This window comes from Vulpes lagopus, chromosome 14 (genome assembly GCF_018345385.1).
Source record: "Vulpes lagopus strain Blue_001 chromosome 14, ASM1834538v1, whole genome shotgun sequence".
Lineage (NCBI taxonomy): Eukaryota > Metazoa > Chordata > Mammalia > Carnivora > Canidae > Vulpes > Vulpes lagopus.
Genome location: NC_054837.1, coordinates 29,824,940 through 29,846,580, shown reverse-complemented (window position 1 = coordinate 29,846,580; position 21,641 = coordinate 29,824,940). Strand labels below are relative to the sequence as shown.

General features: G+C 38.2%; 1 protein-coding gene across 2 annotated transcripts in view; it reads right to left on the bottom strand.

The window, feature by feature from the left end:
- Positions 1 to 21,535, bottom strand: part of KNTC1 (kinetochore associated 1) — a 78,335-nt gene extending 56,800 nt beyond the window's left edge. The window contains exons 1-13 of one of the 2 annotated variants that reach the window (XM_041728362.1): positions 21,457 to 21,535; positions 18,829 to 18,999; positions 9,831 to 9,951; positions 7,633 to 7,748; positions 7,203 to 7,281; positions 5,434 to 5,511; positions 4,524 to 4,558; positions 4,038 to 4,148; positions 2,887 to 2,980; positions 2,472 to 2,524; positions 2,140 to 2,255; positions 1,755 to 1,806; positions 571 to 669 (exon numbers count right to left, since the gene is read on the bottom strand). In XM_041728362.1, the coding sequence (XP_041584296.1) occupies positions 571 to 669; positions 1,755 to 1,806; positions 2,140 to 2,255; positions 2,472 to 2,524; positions 2,887 to 2,980; positions 4,038 to 4,148; positions 4,524 to 4,558; positions 5,434 to 5,511; positions 7,203 to 7,281; positions 7,633 to 7,748; positions 9,831 to 9,951; positions 18,829 to 18,957 (1,083 nt within the window). In that variant the 5' untranslated portion in view covers positions 18,958 to 18,999; positions 21,457 to 21,535. Of the gene's footprint in view, positions 1 to 570; positions 670 to 1,754; positions 1,807 to 2,139; positions 2,256 to 2,471; positions 2,525 to 2,886; positions 2,981 to 4,037; positions 4,149 to 4,523; positions 4,559 to 5,433; positions 5,512 to 7,202; positions 7,282 to 7,632; positions 7,749 to 9,830; positions 9,952 to 18,828; positions 19,000 to 20,369; positions 20,428 to 21,456 lie in introns of those variants that run through there. The other variant, XM_041728363.1, reaches the window with a different exon arrangement.
- Between the last annotated feature and the right edge of the window lie 106 nt (positions 21,536 to 21,641).

Below are 21,641 nucleotides of genomic sequence, written 5' to 3'. Positions count from 1 at the left end.
GAGATCTGCTGAAGCACTTAGGGGTAACACACCATGGTGCTTGCAAGTAATTTCAAAGGTTTGGAAAAATAGAGAGAGAGAGAGTGCGTGTGTGTGTGACAATGTGAGACAAATGTACTAAATGTTTTTTTAAAAAGATTATAATTAAAACGTAAGCTCCATAAAAGCAATGACCTTCCCCCCAAACTATTTATCATTCATACTTCCTGTGGAGACAAAAGAAAACTGAACAAGTAGATGATTCAGGTTTTATTTGATTAATATGCTTATTTCTTTTCCTTACATGAAGACTGGCCTTTGGCAAGTGTATTTGAAAGCATCTGGTGATAATAAATATAGTTGTAAACATGAGACCTATCTAGGTATTACTTACACCAGTTTCCACTCATGTTCAGCTTAAAGAAAAAAATAATAATAATTTTGTTATTTAAATAAACTCTATACCCAGCATGGGGCTCGAACATATGACCTTGAGATTAAGAATTACATGCTCTTTTGACTGAGTCAGCCAGGCACCGCTTAGTCTGCTTAATGTTTTTATTATAAAGTACAAAATATACATCAACATACTGTGCTAATTCCTGATTGGACCAGAGATGAAATGCTAGATACTTCCAAAGAATACAGTATTTCCATCATAGGTAATGAATAAACCACGAGATTTTTCATCTAAGAAAAACAGAAAAGCAATTAGTATAGTAGGTCATATAAATCTACAAGACCAAGATAGTACTTCATAATCAAGGACCTATATTAAAACATTCAGTACAAGGCTAAATGCAAAAGACAATTTCATAACTAAGTTAATTACTGTATTATTTAAATGTTATATATGAAATTATGCTCTATTCCATCTTCCGAATCTTTTGAATGAAAAACCATACACCTGAAGTTCATTCTACAATTTATATTTAAGGTAAATTAATTCCTAATAATAGGAGTCACTCTAATGAACATTTCTTGCGGATATTTTTTTTTCTTGCGGATACTTTTAATCCTGCAATGCTCCATTTAAAGTGTGGAGCTGAGATTATTTATTTATTTATTTAAAGATTTTATTTCTTTACTCATGAGAGACACAGAGAGAGCGAGAGAGGCAGAGACACAGGGAGAGGGAGAAGCAGGCTCCATGCAGGAAGCCCAATGTGGGACTCGATCCTGGCTTTCCAGGATCACACCCTGGGCTGAAGGCGGCATTAAACTGCTGAGCCACCCGGGCTGCCCATGGAGCTGAGATTTATTTTTAAAAGATTTTACTTCTTTATTTGAGGGAGAGAAAGAGCGAGAGAACACATGAGTAGGGAGAGGAACAGAGGGAGAGCAACAAGCAGGCTGCACTGAGTATGGTGCTCAATCTCACAACCCTGAGATCATGACCTGAGCTGAATTAAAAAGTTGGATGCTTAACTGACTGAGCCACTCAAGTGTCCCTCCATTTTTTTTTAATAAGAAAAAAAGAGGGACACCTGGGTGGCTCAGTGGTTGAGCATCTTGCCTTCGGCGCAGGTCATGGTCCTGGGGTCCTGGGACACAGTCCTGCATCGGGCTCCCTGCAGGGAGCCTGCTTCTCCTTCTGAATAAATAAATAAAATCTTTAAAAAAAAGAAAAAAGAACTCTGCGGTATTATATTTGATTTGTCAAGACTGTGTCAACAAAAAGCTAAATGCTATAGGCACTACTTAACCACTTTCATATTAGCTATGCTATTTCTAACACATAATGTGGACTAATGTGAAATAAAATTTTCAAATACCTTATTAGTAGTAGTTGTCAGAGCTACTAATTTGAGATTTATAATCCCTTGCCTAAATAAAAGAGGAAAGAAGGTTTAAGTGACTCAAATAAACTTTGCCAAGTTAGATATAAGCTAAGTCAAAGGAATATTCTAAGAGGTGAAAATTGATTCCCATAGAAGACATTGAACCTCATTTCTTCATGTTTATGGCCCCGACTGACACTCTCTAACACAACCATTTGGAGGTTGGTACAGACTATTTGCTCTCAATGAATTTGACCCCAGTGGAATGCTCCTTACCCTGTCAGTCTGTCCACAGGGTTAGTTAGAATGTAACATATAATGAATGATCAAGAGACCTGGTTGTAACAGAAAGGAAATCACTACTAGTGTCATAATGTACCACGTGACTGATGAAGGAGAATCTGCTTCGGTGGTAAGAAGAAACTCTTCGATGTGAAGAGAAGGCCAGTTCCATATGGGAGTCAGAGTGTAAATATCCCATATGCTCAGCACATTCTGCAAAAAGAAACATTTCAGACACACCTTCTTAATGATATTTCAAGATCTTACACTGCAGCATCTATTTCTTGATATAGGTACTGAAATAAAGCACAGCACACCAGATAGTAATCCACCCCAGCTAAAATCCTTGTCTTTTTTAAGTTTGACAAATTTTTGTTGCTTAACATAATACCAAATGAAAACAACGAAGCAGAAATATCAGAAACATACATCAGTATCAAGAACAAAAAGTAGATTGTCTATCAACTGGAACTTCTTGGCACCTACAAGAGAGAAATCGAGGTGTGTAAGATTACATTTCTGTGTCACAGACAGCCACGTTTAAATAAAAAACTACCATTATTTATGAAAAGGCAGAACTACCACACTTAAACAAAAAGTTTCCATTCTCATATTCCTGACTCTATATATTTTTAGATGACCGCTAAAATGTAAACCTCCCAAAATGAAGAGTAAAAATTCCAACAGGTCAAGAACAGTCAATTATGTGGACAGTTATCAAACTAATCTGGCTTCTTTCAAAGAGCAGTAAGGTAAAATGATCCATTCACTCGACTTAACATATTGACATGAAAATTAAAACTCACTAGTCATGGCCCCAAGTAGTTTCATTAACTTATTTTACCTTTAATAATCTCTGCATCAAGAACATCCTTAATTGTCATTCCTTTCTTGGAAGAGTCTGGTTCCCATTTTGAGAATGCACAATTACCAGTTCCCTACAGAGGTGAAACAGCACATCAACTGCAAATTTGTTTGTTAGATCTGAAGACTCCTTCAAGTAAAAACACCCAAGTTGTACACGTATATGTATTTCAAAATATACGTATGTATTCAGGCCCAAGTTTTATTTGCCAGTCACTCTCTTAGTCTGCTTTCAACAGAACAGAATGGAAAGAATAGCAAATTGGACTATTTGCCATTACCACTGAATATTTAATAAGGAGCGGGCACATTCAGGCAACTCACTCCAGAGATACAGGGTAAACTCTTTAAGACTTCCTGCAGTAAGATGAGACAGTTTTTGGTTAAGTTTTTCATTAAAGTATCCACAAATATTTGAAACAAATAAAATATTAATATTAATAAAAATATTAATTTTGTTTTTTAATATTAATTTTAAATCATTGGAACCCCTGTGAAACACTGAACTAGATACACAGAATAGATAAATGTGACTGTCTCCTAATATAAAATATAAATCGGGCAGGTAAAAATGTTGTCAATGCTGTAATTATATTGAATTATTTCTACTTCTTGAATATAATTAGATTTTTTGTTGTTATTTTTCCCTAGATTCATAACTGAAAGAAATGCTAAATTTCAGGTAGAAATGAGTGAAAATGAAGATGCTGGGCAGCCTGGGTAGCTCAGTGGTTTAGCACCACCTTCAGCCCAGGGCATGATCCTGGAGACCCGGAATTGAGTCCCACATCAAGCTCCCTGCATGGAGCCTGCTTCTCCCTCTGCCTGTGTCTCTGCCTCTCTCTCTCTCTCTCTCATGAATAAATTAATAAAATCTTTAAAAAATAAAATAAAAATATTTGACAAATTAAGCACACATAAGATAATTATTAAAGAAAAAAAAAAAGATGCACTATGTTTTCCAACAGAGAAACTCAGGTGTACTTATTGAGTTAATTTCAAAATCTTAATTTTACAATTTCTATCTTTAAGTTATACAATACAAATTAATTAGCAATTTAACCAAAACTATGTGTTAATGAAGAAATACTTCAGAACCAAAATAAAATAAAATTTTATAGAAAAAATTACCCCAATTATCACGGGAACTTCACTTGCTAAGTCTCCAGCCACAAGATTGAGACAACCAAAGGTATGATAATTTTCAGTAGAAACAAAACTAGACTTGATTTGTCCTTGTAACTGCAAAATTAAAAAAACAAGAATGTCATAGATATGGTCCACAGTCCAAATTCCTTGGAAAGATTGACAAAAATTAGTTTAAATCAATCAGTTATAAATGCATTTTTATTTTTATTTATTTTTAAATACATCTCTCTTTTTAAAATGATTTTATATTTAAGCAATCTCTACACCCAACATGGGGCTCAAATTCACAACCCCGAAATCAAGAATTGCATGCTCTACTGAAGGAGCCAGCCCCCATAAATGCACTTTTAAATGGCAATGTTACTAAAATGTTTTATTACTCTAATTCCCAAAATATCAACCACTAGACAATATCCAGAAACACTCTCTTAATAGAAATTTCAAGAGGACAATGTGGCTTTTTCTTACCTTTTTTGCTGTATTGAAGTCTACATTCTCAATCGCTGCATGCAAGGAGAAAGCAGACTAAAGTTATAGTATTAACCTATAAAATACACACAAGTCACCCTTGTGTGTCAAGGCCAAATTACATACACTATTCTCCTAGTGAGAGGAACACTAGTAGGAAGCTAACAAAGCAGTGGCGAAGTTTCAATTTTGCTCTTGACCACCGATATAAACGGTGACATGTCATGGTCAGGGCACCAGCCAGGCTGCATCTTAGGCTCCAGAGAGCCTCTCCATACTTTCCCTTACCACATTTCTCCCTCCTAAGGTGGTCTTCTCCCTGATGCAACTCTCTTCTTCAAGCTCTAAAGTGCTACCTGTAAAGTCTTCATCACTTTGCATACCACTTTGGAAGAGCTCTTTTACTTGTCTGGTTCCTTCATTAAACTATGAAGAGCTATGTCTGGTGGTATCCCCAGGACTTTGTACATTCGTGGCACGAAGATTATGAAAAAATATTTGTTGAACACATGCCCTCAACCTTTCCCAGCTCAGAGGGATGTATGGTCCATACCACTCACTTAGCACATTCTATGGATTATCGCCTGTATTAACGTGTTTATATAATCATTTCAGTTTCCAGGTTCATTCATTCCATCAAAACGCATTTACTCTGCTAGTGTGTATCTTGTCTCCCCAACTAAGCCATGAACTTCTCGAAGGCTGTAAACAATGTACATTTCTTTAGATCCTGTCACAGCCTTAATAGTGAAAATTAAGCAATATGTGAATACTCAAAAGTATATGCGGTATTATAGAATCTAATTAAACTAAAATAATATTCTTAAAGAGAATATTTAAAATTTTACCCAAAAAACTAATAAGAAATATTGCTGCAAATCAATAATAATTAAAAAAATCCATTACTTACCTTGTTGAATTTTTAAAAGTTGAAGATTTGTAATGTAAAAAAATCCATTGTTTGTAAGCAGCAGCATATAATAGGTACCTATTGAAATAAAATCAAGCCAATTTCTCTAACAGGTGCATGGACATAAAATTTAAGTGTTTGGGGTGCCTAGGTGGTGCAGTCAGTTAAGTGTCCAGTTAAGTGCTTGACTCTAGGTTTCAGTTCAAATCATGATCTCAGAGTCATGAGATCAAGCCCTGCATTGGTCTCCACACTCAGGGCAGAGTCTGCCTGAGACTCTCTATTCCTCTTCCTCTGCCCTCCGCCCCCGACCATGCTCAAGCACTCCCACACTCTTTTTCTCTCTCTCAAGCAAATAAATAAATCTTAAAAAGAAAATTTAAGACCTTAAAAACATGTCAATTTGCTCACTTAAATTCTAATTATCAAATAATATGGTAATGACACAGATAAAGCTTATTTAGAAAGAATAAGTAAGTCATTTGTAAAAATAATGCTAACTTCTTTGAAACTTTTATAAACCAAACTTCACTTAACAGGAAAAAAAATCCCTCAGATATATTAAATTAATGTCCAGTTAACATTTGTTGAAATAAAAATATGATAAATATATTGAAACCTACAAAAACATTTTTTAAAAAATATGTCTCCTTGGTAATCTATAGAACTCTTAAAACTGGGCAGCCCGAGTGGCTCAGCAGTTTAGTGTTGCCTTCAGGCCAGGGCCTGATCCTAGGGACCCAGGATCAAGTCCCATGTTGGGCTCCCTGCATGGAGCCTGCTTTTCCCTCTGCCTGTGTCTCTGCCTCTCTCTCTCTGTCTCTCATGAATAAATAAATAAAATCTTAAAAAAAAAAAAAAAAAAAAAAAAAGAACTCTTAAAACTATAAAAATGAATTTAGAATATTAAGTTCAGGGTTCCCTGGGTGGCGCAGTGGTTTGGCGTCTGCCTTTGGCCCAGGGCGCGATCCTGGAAGACCCAGGATCGAATCCCATGTCAGGCTCCTGGTGCATGAAGCCTGCTTCTCCCTCTGCCTATGTCTCTGCCTCTCTCTCTCTCTCTCTCTGTGTGACTATCATAAATAAATTAAAAAATTAAAAAAAAAAAAGAATATTAAGTTCAGGGAAGTACATTTAAACCCCTGAAAAGAGGGGCACCGGGGTGGCTCAGTGGTTGAGCATCTGCCTTTGGCTCAGGTTATGATCCCAGAGTCATGGGATCCAGTCCTGCATCAGACTCCTGCAGGGAGCCTGCTTCTCCCTCTGCCTATGTCTCTGCCTCTTTCCATGTCTCTCATGAATAAATAAATAAAATCTTTAAAAAATAATAAATAAGCCCCTGAAAAGAACTAATATACAAAAACTTGGGGACCTGGGTGGCTCAGTCAGTTAAGTGTCTGCCTTTGGCTTAGCTCATGATCCCAGGGTCCTGGGTTCAAGCCCCACATCAGGCTCTCTCCTTAGTGAGGAGCCTTGCTTCTCCCTCTCCCTCTGCTGTTCCCCCTGCTTATGTGTGTGCATGCTCTCTATCAAATAAATAAATAAAATTTTAAAACAAACTAAAACAAAATAAAATACAAAAACTTATTTCTTATAATAATATTACTTGAATCACTAGAAAATTTAATATATATATAAATAATATATATATATAATAAGTAATATAGGAGGCATAAAGATGAATTCATATAATTTCTTAACTATAAATCTTATTTTTTTATTGGGTATATATGTCCTCTAGACATTAAAGAAAAATTCAAAACACTTACCTTCACTTGAACTGTCCTTCTCAATAACAAGATTCCGGTAAGTACACTGATTTTCATCATTAGCTTTCTGAAGAAAAGCCTAATTGCAAATTCATTTCAAATGATAAGATTAAGCCCAGAAAAATACAATCAAGGATTATATTTTTTCAAAACGGATATTATTGATGACCATTAGCAATAATTCTGCCTATATCCGAAATATTTTAGTTTTAAAATGAAAAACTATTTTGGACAAACATAGTAGGAATATATCCAAAGCTTAATTTTTCAATTTTGCATTTACTTCATATAAGGTAGAATTTTAAAATTTAATATAAAGAATATTATTCTTTCAATTAAAAAATTAAATAATGGTTTGTTACAGTTTTAGTTTTCTCAGAGGTAATTTCAAATTTAAGTGACAAAAATGAAAAATATAACAGTTTCTTACATTAGTGAGTAATGTTTGCTTTGATGTTACATGAATAAGATGTAAATTGCCACTTCTCTCCCCAACCAAAAGAAACTTTCCTTCTTGACATAGGCCAACTACATCCACTTTGGTATCTGAAAATTACAAATCAAAGTTACAAGCTTCCTTCAAAAATATTTATTTTCAGTACAAAAAAATGTGCAAATTTGGTCATTAAAACTCAACTATTCAAGCTTTTCTTAAATATGTCCAAAAGGTGGTAATTAAAATTTTTTTTTAAATGTTACTCTTGGTCAGCCTGTGTGGCTCAGTGGTTAAGCACGGCCTTCAGCCCAGAGTGTGATCCTGGAGACCGGGGATTGAGTCCCACATCAGGTTCCCAGCATGGAGCCTGCATCTCCCTCTGCCTATGTCTCTGCCTCTCTCTCTCTCTCTCTCTTTCTGTGTGTCTCTCATGAATAAATAAATAAAATCTTTAAAAAAAAAGTTACTCTTATTTAGTCAACAAATATTTACTGAGCACTTAGTACATGCTAAGGCAGTGTTCCAGGCCTTTTGCATATATCTGAGAATAGTAACAAAAGAGTCCCTCCTTCATGGAGCTTAAATCCCAAGGCAGAAATAGATGACAAACAATTAGAGCATAATAAATTATATGACATGTAAGAAGGTGGTAAATTCTCTGAAAAAAACATAAAAGTAGAGCAGGGAAAGATAGCTTGGATGAGCCATGCATATTGCACAGCACTAATTGGAGTGCTCAGGGTAGCCCCCCTGGATAAGGTGAGGCATAAACAAAGACTTCCCACAAATGTATTACACATTAACACAGCCCACTATTTCATGGTGAAATTCTGAATCTTGTAGAACATTCAGGGTAGATACATTAAGATTCTACAAAATAAGAGTTCCTTGCCTCCATATTGTAATCAAGATTGCCATCTCACATGCATACCTTCTGATTCCTCTTCTGTTGTCTAAGTTCTTAAAATTACAGAAAAAATGTTCACAATGTTTTCACCTATTTTCCAGCATAGTGACCCCTCCCTTAGTCTTATATCCATATTTGCATATACCTAAACTATACATCCATATTTGTTTTGTTTTGTTTAAAGATTTTATTTATTTATTCATGAGAGAGAGAGAGAGAGAGGCAGAGACACAGGCAGAGGGAGAAGCAGGCTCCAAGCAGGGAGCCTGACGTGGGACTCGATCCTGGGACTTCCCGGATCACACCCTGGGCCAAAGGCAGATGCTCAACCTCTGAGCCACCCAGGTGTCCCAAGATTTAATTTATTTTATTTATTCAAGAGAGACAAGGTGTGCATGAGCAGTTGGGAGGGGCAAAGGAAGAGGCAGACTCCCCATTGAGCAGGAAGCCTGAAGTGAGGCTTGATCCTAGGGTTCTGGGATCAAGTCAGAGGCTTAACCAGCTGAGCTGGTGCTCCTAGAGAGCTATATATATTCTAATATTATTCAAATATCTGTTGATGGGGATGCCTGGGTGGCTCAGCGGTTTAGTGCCTGCCTTCAGCCCAGGGCGTGATCCTGGAGTCCCGGGAGCGAGTCCCACGTCAGGCTCCCTGCATGGAGCCTGCTTCTCCCTCTGCCTATGTCTCTGTCTCTGTGTCTCTCATGAATAAGTAAATAAAATCTTAAAAAAAATTATCTGTTGATATTGAAATTATGTACAAGACTCAGGAACTTGAACAAAATTGGGCTCAACTGGATTCCACAATATTATAATATAGAAAACCATGCAGGGTGCCTGGGTGATTAAGCGATCACAGATCACTTAAGGTGATCAGTGTTAAGTGTCTATCTTCAGCTTAGGTCATGATCCCAGAGTCCTGGGATCGAGCCCCACACTGTGCTTTCTACTCGGTAGAGAGCCCTGCTTCTTCCTCTCTCTCTGCTACTTCCCCTGCTTGTGCTTTCTCTCTGTGTCAAATAAAATCTTGAAAAAAAATGCAAGTAGAGTTAATTGTTGCTTTATATGTACTTAAACATACACATACCCCTTAGATTTACTGAGAAGAGGGCTCATCTCAGGATCCCTTGCATCTAGTACTCAGCACAAAAAAGGCACTTGAGATTAATTTCTTGAAATTAGTCCAATTGAAAGTCTTAGAAATAATAGAGTAAAGAAAAGGCTATGCAGTAGAAATTTACTGGAAGTAAAAACTTCCAATTTATTTTATTGTACTTAGACTTACCAAATACAAGATGCAGTTGAAGCAATCTACAAACACTGTCAAGCAGTATCACTGATTGGTCCACTACAATAATAAACCCATTACTTAAGCTGCATGCTTGTATCTTTGGATTTAATGAGGCCTGTGGGAGGGAAAAGCAAGAGTACAATAAAACATTTTTACACACTTTTAACAATACTTACCAAAAGTATCACCATACACCCAAATACCCACATTTAAAACTTAACTTTTTTCTTTAGTCCATATATCTAATTAGCCAAGTTTTTCTTTCTATGGTATATTGTGAATCCATTCAGAGTCCAAAATAGGGAAACAGTCCAAGATTGCTAGGAAAGGGCAAGGGTGGATCTTAGGCCTGTAGGAGGCGGCAGGCATCAAAATAAATGAATGAGTCGAGACTGGCACAAAGTCTCAGTGTCTGAGATATGATGGGAGCTTGGGGGTGGGATGTGAACTGGAGGGCTCACAGCCCCACAGACAATAAAGAGAGCAGAAACAGATTAATGCCTGGTGGAAATGCAATCCTGGCATGGCCACACCCAATTTGCCAAGAAAACTGCATCTTTATGTGAAACGTTCTGAGTTTTAAATATTGGCAGCCAAGTCAGTATTTTAAAAAATACTCTGCAAGCCAAATAGGAATCTCCAGTTTTCAGCTTCTGGTAATTGGAGCTCTGCACGCAAATGTATCTTGAAGCAGTTGGAGAAAGTATAACTTAATGACAGTGCTTGGTCACTTGCTAGCTGAGTAATTTTGAGGCAAATGCCTCAACTGACTCTCCTGTAAAACAAGAATTATAACAAAAATAATACCTATAATGCTGGCTTATATGAGGATTAAATGAATGAATTTGTGTGAAGACTTAGAAGATAGAAGACTTCTAAGATAGCCCTATATATAATATATGCTCAATAAATGTTCTTAGGGACGCCTGGGTGGCTCAGTTTTAGTGCCTGTCTTCAGCCCAGAATGTGATCCTGGGGACCTGGGATTGAGTCCCACATCGGGCTCCCTACATGGAGCCTGCTTCTCCCTCTGCCTGTGTCTCTGCCTCTCTCTCTGTGTCTCTCATGAATAAATAAAATCATAAATAGATAGATAGATAGATAGATAGATAGATAGATAAATAAATAAATAAATATTCTTCCCTGGCTAGGTTTTAATCTAGTCAGTTCATTTCGTGCCTGTTTCAACAGTCAACTTCTCCAGGTGAAATTCTTGAAAATGCCACCACATTCTGATGCCTCTTATACTTTTTAACTTGCTTCTTCTAATAATAAGAAGTTACACCAAACCACTGGAGAGAAGGATCTAAGCTATACTTTCCTGGGTAAGTACCCATTCAGTTCTCTCTGCTTGGACAGCTCTTCCCCCTCCTCTTCTTTTTTAAAGGCTTTTTAAACATTTTATTTAGATTTTACTATTTGAGAGAGAGAGAGAGAGAGAGAAAACACAAGCAGGGAGGGGTAGGGGTAGAGGGAGAAGTGAACTCCTCACTGAGCAGGGAGCCTGACATGAGGCTTGATCCAGGGACTCCAGGATCATGATCTGAGCTGAAGGCAGATGCCCAACAAACTGAGCCACCCTGACACACCAAGACTATTTTTTAAGAGCAGTTTTAGGTTCACAGCAGAATTGAGAGGAAGATATAGAGAGTTCCCACATATCCCCAGCCTCTACACATAGACAGTCTTCCCCACTATCAACATCCCCTACCAGATGGTACATTTGTTACAACTGACACATGATCACCCAGAGTCCATAGTTTACATTATAATTTGTTATTCCTATTGTACCCCCTGTGGGTCTGAACACATGTATAATGACATTTATCTGTCATTCTTATAGAGTAATTTCACTGCCCTAAAAATCCTGGGCTCAGGTCCCTCTTCCCCTCAACCTCTAATCTTCTCTAACTATTGATCTTATCACTGTGTCCATAGTTTTAGATTGATTTCTTTCACTTAGTAATAGACATTTAAGTTTCCTCCACATCTTCCTATGGCTTCATAGCTCATTTGTTTTCAGTGCTGAATAATATTTCATTGTCTGGATGTACCAAGTTTATCCATTCATCAACTGAAAGATATCTAGGTTGATTCCAAGTTATGCCAGTTTTATTTTTTTTTTTTTTTTTAAAGATTTTATTTAGGGATCCCTGGGTGGCGCAGCGGTTTGGAGCCTGCCTTTGGCCCAGGGCGCGATCCTGGAGACCTGGGATCGAATCCCACGTCGGGCTCCCGGTGCATGGAGCCTGCTTCTCCCTCTGCCTGTGTCTCTGCCTGTATCTCTCTCTTTCTGTGTGACTATCATAAATAAAAAAATAAAAAATAAAAACATTAAATAAAGATTTTATTTATTTATTTATGAGAGACACAGGCAGAGGGAAAAGCAGGCTCCATGCAGGAGACCCGATGTAGGACTTGATCGTGGGTCTCCAGGACCAGGCCCTGGGCTGAAGGCGGTGCTAAACCGCTGAGCCACCCGGGTTGCCCTAAGTTATGCCAATTTTAAATAAAGCTTCTAGGGATCCCTGGGTGGCGCAGCGGTTTAGCGCCTGTCTTTGGCTGAGGGCGCGATCCTGGAGACCCAGGATCGAATCCCACATCGGGCTCCCAGTGCATGGAGCCTGCTTCTCCCTCTGCCTGTGTCTCTGCCTCTCTCTCTCTCTCTGTGTGGCTATCATAAATAAATAGAATTTAAAAAAATAATAATAATAAATAAATAAATAAATAAATAAAGCTTCTACAAATATCCACATGCAGGTTCTTGTGTAGATGTAAGTTTCAACTCCTCAGGGTAAATACTGTGGAGTGCAACCACTTTGTTGGTATTGTATGGTATGTTTCATTTTTTTTGAGAAACTGCCCTACTGTCTTCGAAAGTAGCTGTACCATTTTGTATTTCCACCAGCACTGAATAAGAGTTCCTGTTGTTTCACATCTTGATTGTCAGTGTTGTTCATATTGGCCATTCTGATAGTTATGCAGTGGTATCTCATGACTGTTTTATTTTTACTTTTTTTTTAATTTATTTTTTTAGTAATCTCTACACCCAGCATGGGGCTAAAACTCAGAACCCCAAAATCAAGAGTCATATGTTCTTCCAAATGAGCCAGCCAGGTGCCCCTCAGGATTGTCTTAAATCGAACTTCCTTGATGACAAGATGTGAAGCACTTTTTCATATGCTTATCATCTGTATATCTTCTTTGGGGAGGTGTGTATTAGGGTCTTTGGCCCACTTTTTTTTTCTTTACTTATTTAATGTAACTCCTAGAAAGTTACTTACATGTGGCTCTTGTTACATTACTAGACAGCACTGCTTACAAAGAGGAGTGGGGAGCCTTGGTGTACTTCACAGAAGCCACCCTACCCTCTTTGGTGGCTGAGTTCTTTACAAGCATTCCCCCAGGTAAAGTGGCCGAGCAACCAATTCTTCCCAATTCCAGGAATACATTTGTGAGAGGTTTACAGTGAAACAAGTTTTTAAAAGAAGTTTCAGTTTTCTAAATGACATTTTACAAACACATACTGCTAAAATGTTACTGACAGGCCAGCCAAATGTACTTTGATGCATCTTAGTGAGCTGTGAGCTCTAGTCTGCTTCCTGCCTGCTTCCTTATGAACACTTACACAGTTAACTGTAGCCAGTTCATATTTTTTAGGGCAGTTAACAACAGTGGATGAAATGTGTATTGTCAAGCTAAAAACAGAACAGCATCACTCCTTCCAGGGTTAATGTAAGGCCCCAGAAGGGAAAGCATCATCAGCTGGACCTCAACCCAGATTCAGCTATTCAGAGATAGATACAACCTCCTCTGGTGAACCATGAGCATGATGGTGTGAGTTATGACAAGTCAAGACTTCCTTGTTCACTTCGGGAAACAGCATCCCCCAATGAACATGAAGGCTGTACACAGCTGCAGATGCTCTTGCTACTCTGCTGTAAACTTCAGAACGACCAAGTGAAGCACCAGAGTCCATTGAGGCATTTTATTTGCATGTATGAATTACATCCCTAGAAAAAGAATCCCAGGATTTTCCCTCCTGTGTGTTTTCGTCTTGTTTCTTCATGGTCCATGATGCCAGCTGAGGTTGTCAGTACAATGAAACCAAACTGGCAGGATGGGAGCAGGTTATTCTGCCATTTTTCTAGATCTTTCAGTTGTACATCAAATCTGGGGCTGATCACTCCACACTTGTTTAACCTGCCTGTGAGGTTCACAACAATTTTCCCAGCTCTGTGATCAACGATGATTTCAAATTCGCCAATGTAACCATGCTTCATCATCACAGTGAGAAATCGGACAATGACTTTGGAGCATGTTTGGCCCATTCTTTAAGTTATTTGTCTTTTTATGATTAGGTTTGAAGTTCTTCATATTTTTTTTTGGATATAAGTTCCTTGTCATCTATAATTTTTTTTTAGTTATAGTTTAGTTTAGTTTTTATAACTATAAGATTTTATTTACTTATTCATGAGAGACATGGGGGGTGGGGGGGGAGAGACACCGGCAGAGGGAGAAGCAGGCACCATGTAGGGAGCCTGGCGTGGGACTTGATCCTGGGTCTCTAGGATCACACCCTGGGCCTAAGGCGGCGCTAAACCATTGAGCCACCCGGGCTGCCCTAAATATTTTCTCCCATTCTGTGAATTGTCTTTTTTACTTTCTGGACTGTGTCCTATGAAACACAGCTTTTAATTCTGATGAAGTCCAATTTATTTTTTTCTTTTGTTACTTGTGCTTCTAGCATCACATGTAAGAAGGATTTGCCTGATCCAAGGTCACAAAGATTATTTTTTATTGTGTTTTTATTTTTTTTAAAGATTTATTTATTTATTTATTTGTGATAGACATAGAGAGAGAGAGGCAGAGACACAGGAAGAGGGAGAAGCAGGCTCCATGCCGGGAGCCCAACGTGGGACGTGATCCCGGGACTCCAGGACCACACCCTGGGCCAAAGGCAGGTGCTAAACCACTGAGTCACCCAGGGATCCCCTTTATGGTGTGGTTTTTTTTTTTTTAAGATTTATTTATTTATGAGAGAGAGAGAGAGAGAGAGAGAGAGAGAGGCGCAGAGACACAAGAGGAGGGAGAAGCAGGCTCCATGCCGGGAGCCCGACGCGGGACTCGATCCCGGGACTCCAGGACCACACCCTGGGCCAAAGGCAGGCACTAAACCGCTGAACCACCCAGGGATCCCCCTTTATTGTGTTTTTAATGTCAAATTCCATTTGTTCATATCTGGCATGTAGGAAAGCAGCTGACTTTTACATATTAACCTTATATCCTGCAATCTTGCTATAATTGTTTTAGTTTCAGGAGTTTTTTTGGTCAATTATTTCATATTTTCTACATAGACAATCATATGTGAACAAAGACAGTTTTCTTTCTTCCCAGTCCGTATGTCTCTTATTTCCTTTTCTTATTGAATTAGCTGGGACTTCCAGTATGATGTTGAAAAGGAGTAGAGTAGTGAGAAGGATATCATTGCCTTGTTCTGATCTTGCTGGGAAAGTTTCTAGTTTCTTCCCATTAAGTATGATGTCAGCTGCAGGTTTTTTATAAATATTCTTTATCAAATGGAGTAAGCGGCCTTCTATTCCTAGTTTACTGAGAGTTTTTATCATGATTGTTAGATTTTTTTCAAATGCTTTCTTTCATTTACTGATAGGATTATGTGACTTTTCTTTAATCTGTTGATGTAAAGGATTACACTAATTTTTTCAGCTTTGAGACATAATTTACAAATAACATTGTGTAAGTTTAAGGTAAGGTGTACAATGTAATAATTTAAAATATATACATATTATGAAATGATTACCACAATAAGGTTAGTTAATACATCCATCACCTAAACATTAATTGATTTTCAAATGCTTAAGCAACATTGCATACCTGGGATAAATCCTACTTGGTTGTGATATATAACTTTTTATATATTGGATTCAATTTGATAGTGTTTTGTGAGAAATTTTGCATTTCTGTTCATGAGAAATACTGGCCTATAGTTTTCTTGTAACGTCTTTGCCTGGTTTGGGTGTTAGGGTAATGCTGGGCTTATTGAATGAGTTAGAAAGTATTCCCTCTGCTTCTATCTTCTGAGATTGTAGAAAACTGGTATAATTTCTTTCCTAAATGTTTGGTAGAATTCACCAGTGAACTCATCTGGGATTTGGACTGGTTCTTTCTGGGACTGGTTTTGGAAGGTTATTAATTACTCATATAATTTCTTTGATAGATAGGAGGCTATTCAGATTGTCTAATTCTTCTTGTGTGAGTTTTGGAAGATTATGTCTTTCAAGGACGTGGTCCATATCATGAGGTTATCAAATTTATGGGCATAGAGTTGCTCTTAGAATTCCTTGATTATCCATTTAATGTCCATGATATTAGTAATTTGTGTTCTCTCTCTTTTTTTCTAAGTTAGCCTGGTTAGAGACTTACAGATTTTACTGATCTTTTCAAAGAAATAGTTTTTGGTTTCACTGATTTTTCTCTACTGATTTCCTGTTTTCAATTTCATTGATTTCTGTTCCATTATTCTCTTTTCTGCTTACTATGGATTTCATTTGCTCTTCTAGTTTCCTAAGCAAGAAATTTAAATTATTGATTTTAGATCTCTCTTCTTCCTAACATATACATTCAATGTTATAAATTTTCCTATAAGCACTGCGTTTGCTGCACTTCACAAATTTTGGTTAAGTTGTGTTTCCATTTTCTCTTTCTCTAAAGGCCCAAGTGCTACTTTCTTTATGAAAGACTCTTTAAACTGTCCCACCCACAATGAGCTCTCCTTCCTCTGAATTCAGACTGCATTTATATCTGTAACATTCATCTGATATTTAGCATATACTGACTTGCACAACTAAGTAGCTTTTATGGCTGGTATCCTGTTGGCTTCACTTTAAGGAAAGATCCTAAAACAATGGGATAATAGGCTACCTTATATTCTAAGTGTTTAGCATAGGGTTTTTTTTTTCCCCTTTAAAGATTTAATTTATTTATTTATTTATTTATTTATTTAAGACAGAGAAAGAGGTAGAGACATAGGCAGAGGGAGACGCAGGCTCCCCTTGGGGAGCCCGATACAGGACTCAATCCCCAGACGTGGGATCAATCCCTAGACGTGGGATGATACTCAACCACTGAGCCACCAAGGTGTCCCTAGCATAGGGTTTTGAACATAGTATTTGCTATGAGTGATGAGTTATACTCCAAGCTAATAAGAGAATTTTAGTTCTTTGCTGAATTTGAAGCTTAATACACACATACTATTATTTTTCAACAGGAGTCCTCAGAGCTCAAGAGAGGCCTAGGCCACTTCCATGTTTTGAGGCTCCTGATACACTCAAATATAAATGCTATTTTCTCATTACAGAACTTTTAATATACCTTAAATTAAAATTTTTGCTTTTCATAAACAATTTAATGCCAAAGAAAATAATTTATTTGTACTACTCATAATTAACATTTACAAATTCTGTGGGATCCCTGGGTGGCGCAGCGGTTTGGCGTCTGCCTTTGGCCCAGGGCGCGATCCGGAAGACCTGGGATCGAATCCCACATCGGGTTCCCGGTGCATGGAGCCTGCTTCTCCCTCTGCCTCTGTCTCTGCCTCTCTCTCTCTCTGTGTGACTATCATAAATAAATAAAAATTGAAAAAAAAAATTACAAATTCTGTGATTCATAGTCTACTAAGGCAGTAAAGTCCAACAGTATGCAAGCTGTGTAAAGAATGGTATATTTTTAAAAAATCCTATCAGCTAGTTTCTTTGAATATATATAGAACCTCAGTTGAAAAAAAGCCAAAAGTCTACATTTGAGGTCCTTTATGAAGAAGGTCCTCAGAAGAGGCCCTTCCTTTCAAGCCCTAGAAGATACAACTCTTGTCTCTAATATTTTGCTTCTTTTTATTGAAACCTTTTTTCTTAATTGAGGATTAAATATTACATTGACTTACTAAGGGAAATGAAGGGATCCTGGGCTATGCTATAAATAAAAATCAGATGTACTTTCTTTACAAAAAACCCTTTGTTTACAAAAATTTATCAAATTACTGAAAAAGAAAACCTAGGGGATTCCTGGGTGGCTCAGCAGTTTAGCGCCTGCCTTCTGCCCAGGGCATGATCCTGGAGTCCCGAGTCCTGCATCAGGCTCCCTGCATGGAGCCTGCTTCTTCCTCTGCCTGTCTCTCTCTCTCTCTCTCTCTCTCTCTCTTTTTCTCTGTGTGTGTGTTTCTCATGAATAAATAAAATATTTGAAAAAAAAAAAAAGAAAGAAAAGAAAACCCAAGATAAAAAAAACTGTAATATTTTCTATAAGGTGCAAAAAATAAGGTTTCAAGCCTGGACTGAGAATGGAATTACTGTTTTAAGATTTTATTTATTTAATTGCAAGAAAGAGAGAGCACAAATAGGGAGAGGGACAGAAGAAGGGGGACAAGCAGATTTCCCACTGAGCGGCAGCCTGATGGGGGCTTGATCCCAGGACCCCGAGATCATGACCTGAGCTGAAGGCAGATGGTTAACCAACTGAGCCACCCAGGCATCCCTAGAATTATTGTTAAAAGAAGAAAATTAATATGTGGAAAGAAATGCATGGAAAGGATACATATCAACCTCAGCAGAATGCTTAACTCAGGGGTGGAGTACTGGGGGAACATGGGATTGGGACTTCAAGTCTAGTGGTAATGATTTATTTTCTAAGCTGGTGTAGCTATTCTTTGTTCCACTTTATTTACATTCTATTTGTCCAAATATCAAGAAGAGCTATGAAATGTTCAGTTTTGAATATAGTGATCTTAAGACAATGAAGGGAGAATTCAGATGGAAATTTCTAGTAATCTGAGTAATCTAGTAATCTGAGACTGAACCTTGATTCCCTGAGAAAATGCTATATGCATATATACAGAACATTTACTATGTGACTACTGAGCTTACAAGCACTCAGCAAAAGTACTGTAAATGAAAACAATCAGCATCATAATCATTACCTTTTCAGAGGCGATCTTTGCTAGCAAATCAACTTGATATAAAGCAGTTCCGTGTTCTTTTCTTGAGCCAACACTTAGGTACCCACTTCCTGTATCATCACCTGTCAACAGCTCAATATCATTCCACATATTTCTGAGATTGTCTTCCTGAACCAGGAGCCACTACTTTTCCTGTGACAACATGTAGAGAACAAATTATATTGTTGCATTGAATACAATTCCTTGGGAAATTAAAAGGTTTAGTAAAAAAAAGTATATATTCATATATATATATGTATGTATGTATACAGACATCAGTCAACTTTTCTGTGTCTTGACTTTTCTGTGTTATTTCAGTAGTCACCACATACTTCAACCAATAAGATAAATGGAACTAACTATAATTATCATCAGAGAAAAATGTATTAGTTTAGGAACACAGACCAATCTGATGTCACCAATGTATCCTAGAGCTTCCAGTATTTTGTGTGCCTAGCTTAAAATTATAACGTCTTCATTTGAAATACACCTTTAAGCAATATAGAGATAAACAGTGGAAGCTCTAAAGTCAGACTATATGGAGTATCTTAGGATGGTTAAGGTTCCAGATGAACTTTTCAAAATATCCATTAATGTTTCTAGTATTGTACAGTAAATGAAAATGGTACGGGGAAAGGGGAAGAATTGGATTTGGTTTCTGATTGAACCAAAGAATATGCCCAGGGCAATCTAGGTGGCTCAGTGGTTTAGCACCGCCTTCAGCCCAGGGCATGATCCTGGAGACCCGGGACTGAGTCCCACATCGGGCCCCCTGCATGGAGCCTGCTTCTCCCTCTGCCTCTGTCTCTGCCTCTGTGTGTGTGTGTGTGTGTGTCTCTATTGAATAAATAAATAAAATCTCTAAAAAATAATAAAATAAAATAAAATTTATGGGACATACAGCACAGGAAAGGTACTTTTTATTTACAACTACTTGTCCTTGAGCAAGCAATGTAACCTTTCCGTTCCTTAATTCTTTGTAATAGGAACATAGCTGTACCTATAAGCAAAGGTTATAAGTTTTGAATATTTACAGAACAATGTTTGGTTCATGGCAAGCACTCAATATTAAGTGTTAGGTAATTTATTATATTCATTAGTGGAAGCAGGTAACATTTAGGCTATGGTCATATGTTTTTAAATACAGGAAAAGAGTTCTTACCAAGAATGTGAGCAAGGGTACAAAACAATGTTAGAATAGACAGTAGTTCTAGTGGCCAGTGTTTGGGTGGGATTTGGGAAGAAATTAAGACAGGAGGGACAGGTTGGGGTGAATTTTTACGGGTCTCTATGTCCCACATCTGAAAACAACAGAGAAATATTATCAACCTTCAAGTACTGTCACAGTCAGTTGTTCAACAAATGTTTATTGATGTCTACTTTGTGCCAGGCACTGTTCTTTCTAGGAGCAGGAATACAGCCCAGAAGACAGAAAAGGCCTTTATCATTATGAAGTTTAGGAAGGTCGAATATCATTATATTCGTTTAGGAAGGTCAAATAAAATAGTTAACATGTGACGCACCTGGGTGCTCAGTAGTTGAGTGTCTGCCTTTGGCTCAGGTCGTGATCCTGGGGGCCTGGGATCCAGTTACCCTATCAGGCTCCCCACAGGGAGCCTGTTTCTCCTCTGCCCATGTCTCTGCCCCTCTCATGAATAATTTTTTAAAATTAGTTAATATGTATTGAATATGCAAGATAATTTTCAATGCTTTACTAATTTAATCCGCACAACAATCCATCTTAAAGCAGAGACACACACACACACACACACAAAAAAAAAAAAAAAAAAAAAAAAAAGCAGAGAGACACAAGCCAGGTATGAAATAAATAGCCAAGATAGGGGATCCCTGGGTGGCTCAGCGGTTTAGCGCCTGCTTTCGACCCGGGGTGTGATCCTGGAGTCCCGGGATCGAGTCCCGCGTCAGGCTCCCTGTATGGAGCCTGCTTCTCTCTCTGCCTCTCTCTCTCTCATGAATAAACAAAAGTCTTAAAAGAAAAAAATAGCCAAGGTCACCTACAGCGAGTCAATAGAGAAGACTCAAATTCACGCCTATTAACTGTTATATAAGTGCATAATTACAAACAGTACCAAAGGTTTTGAACGAAACGATGCTCAGTTTGGGGGGGGGAGGGGCCGCACGAGAAGTACCTGTTAGGGAAAGGAAAGATTCCAAGAGCTGTTCGCGGAGAACAGAGATGCGAGCCGAGTGCAAAGGCTCAGAGGCTGTAACGAGTTTGGGGCGGCTGCCGAGCCTCAGCAGAAATGGAATAATGAAGAAGCTAAACGAATGGTCGACTTCAAGGTTGGGTTTTTAGGCTCGGTGCTACAGGGGAAAGACACTAAGCACACGAGTGACCTGATTTGGTTAACGATTTGAGATCAGGCGAGTTGCTGGGTGAAGAACCGATGAGCGAATTAAGTGAAATGAAAGTGTCAGGCCCCCAAGCACAAACTTCCCCAGCTGGACAACCGACCAGCAAGAACCGACTTCAAACCCTCTCCCGCCAGCGGTCTTGATGAGAAAACACCCAAACTTAGCTGAGGTCGCTGTTATTCGATCTGAACCCACCCCCCACATCTCTACAGCAGCGCATTTCCCCCTCCTCACCTGCAACTGAAGAACCTAAAGAAGAACACTCAAATAAATCACTCCTCTTCCCGCCACCCACAACTGTCCCTAATCTCTTCGGGGTCTAGCCCACGGATTTAAATTGGCGGGAGAACACTAGGCCCAACCCCTTTTACAGCGGCCGGAAGGGGCCAAAACTGCTTTAGAATCGAAAGAGGACGTTG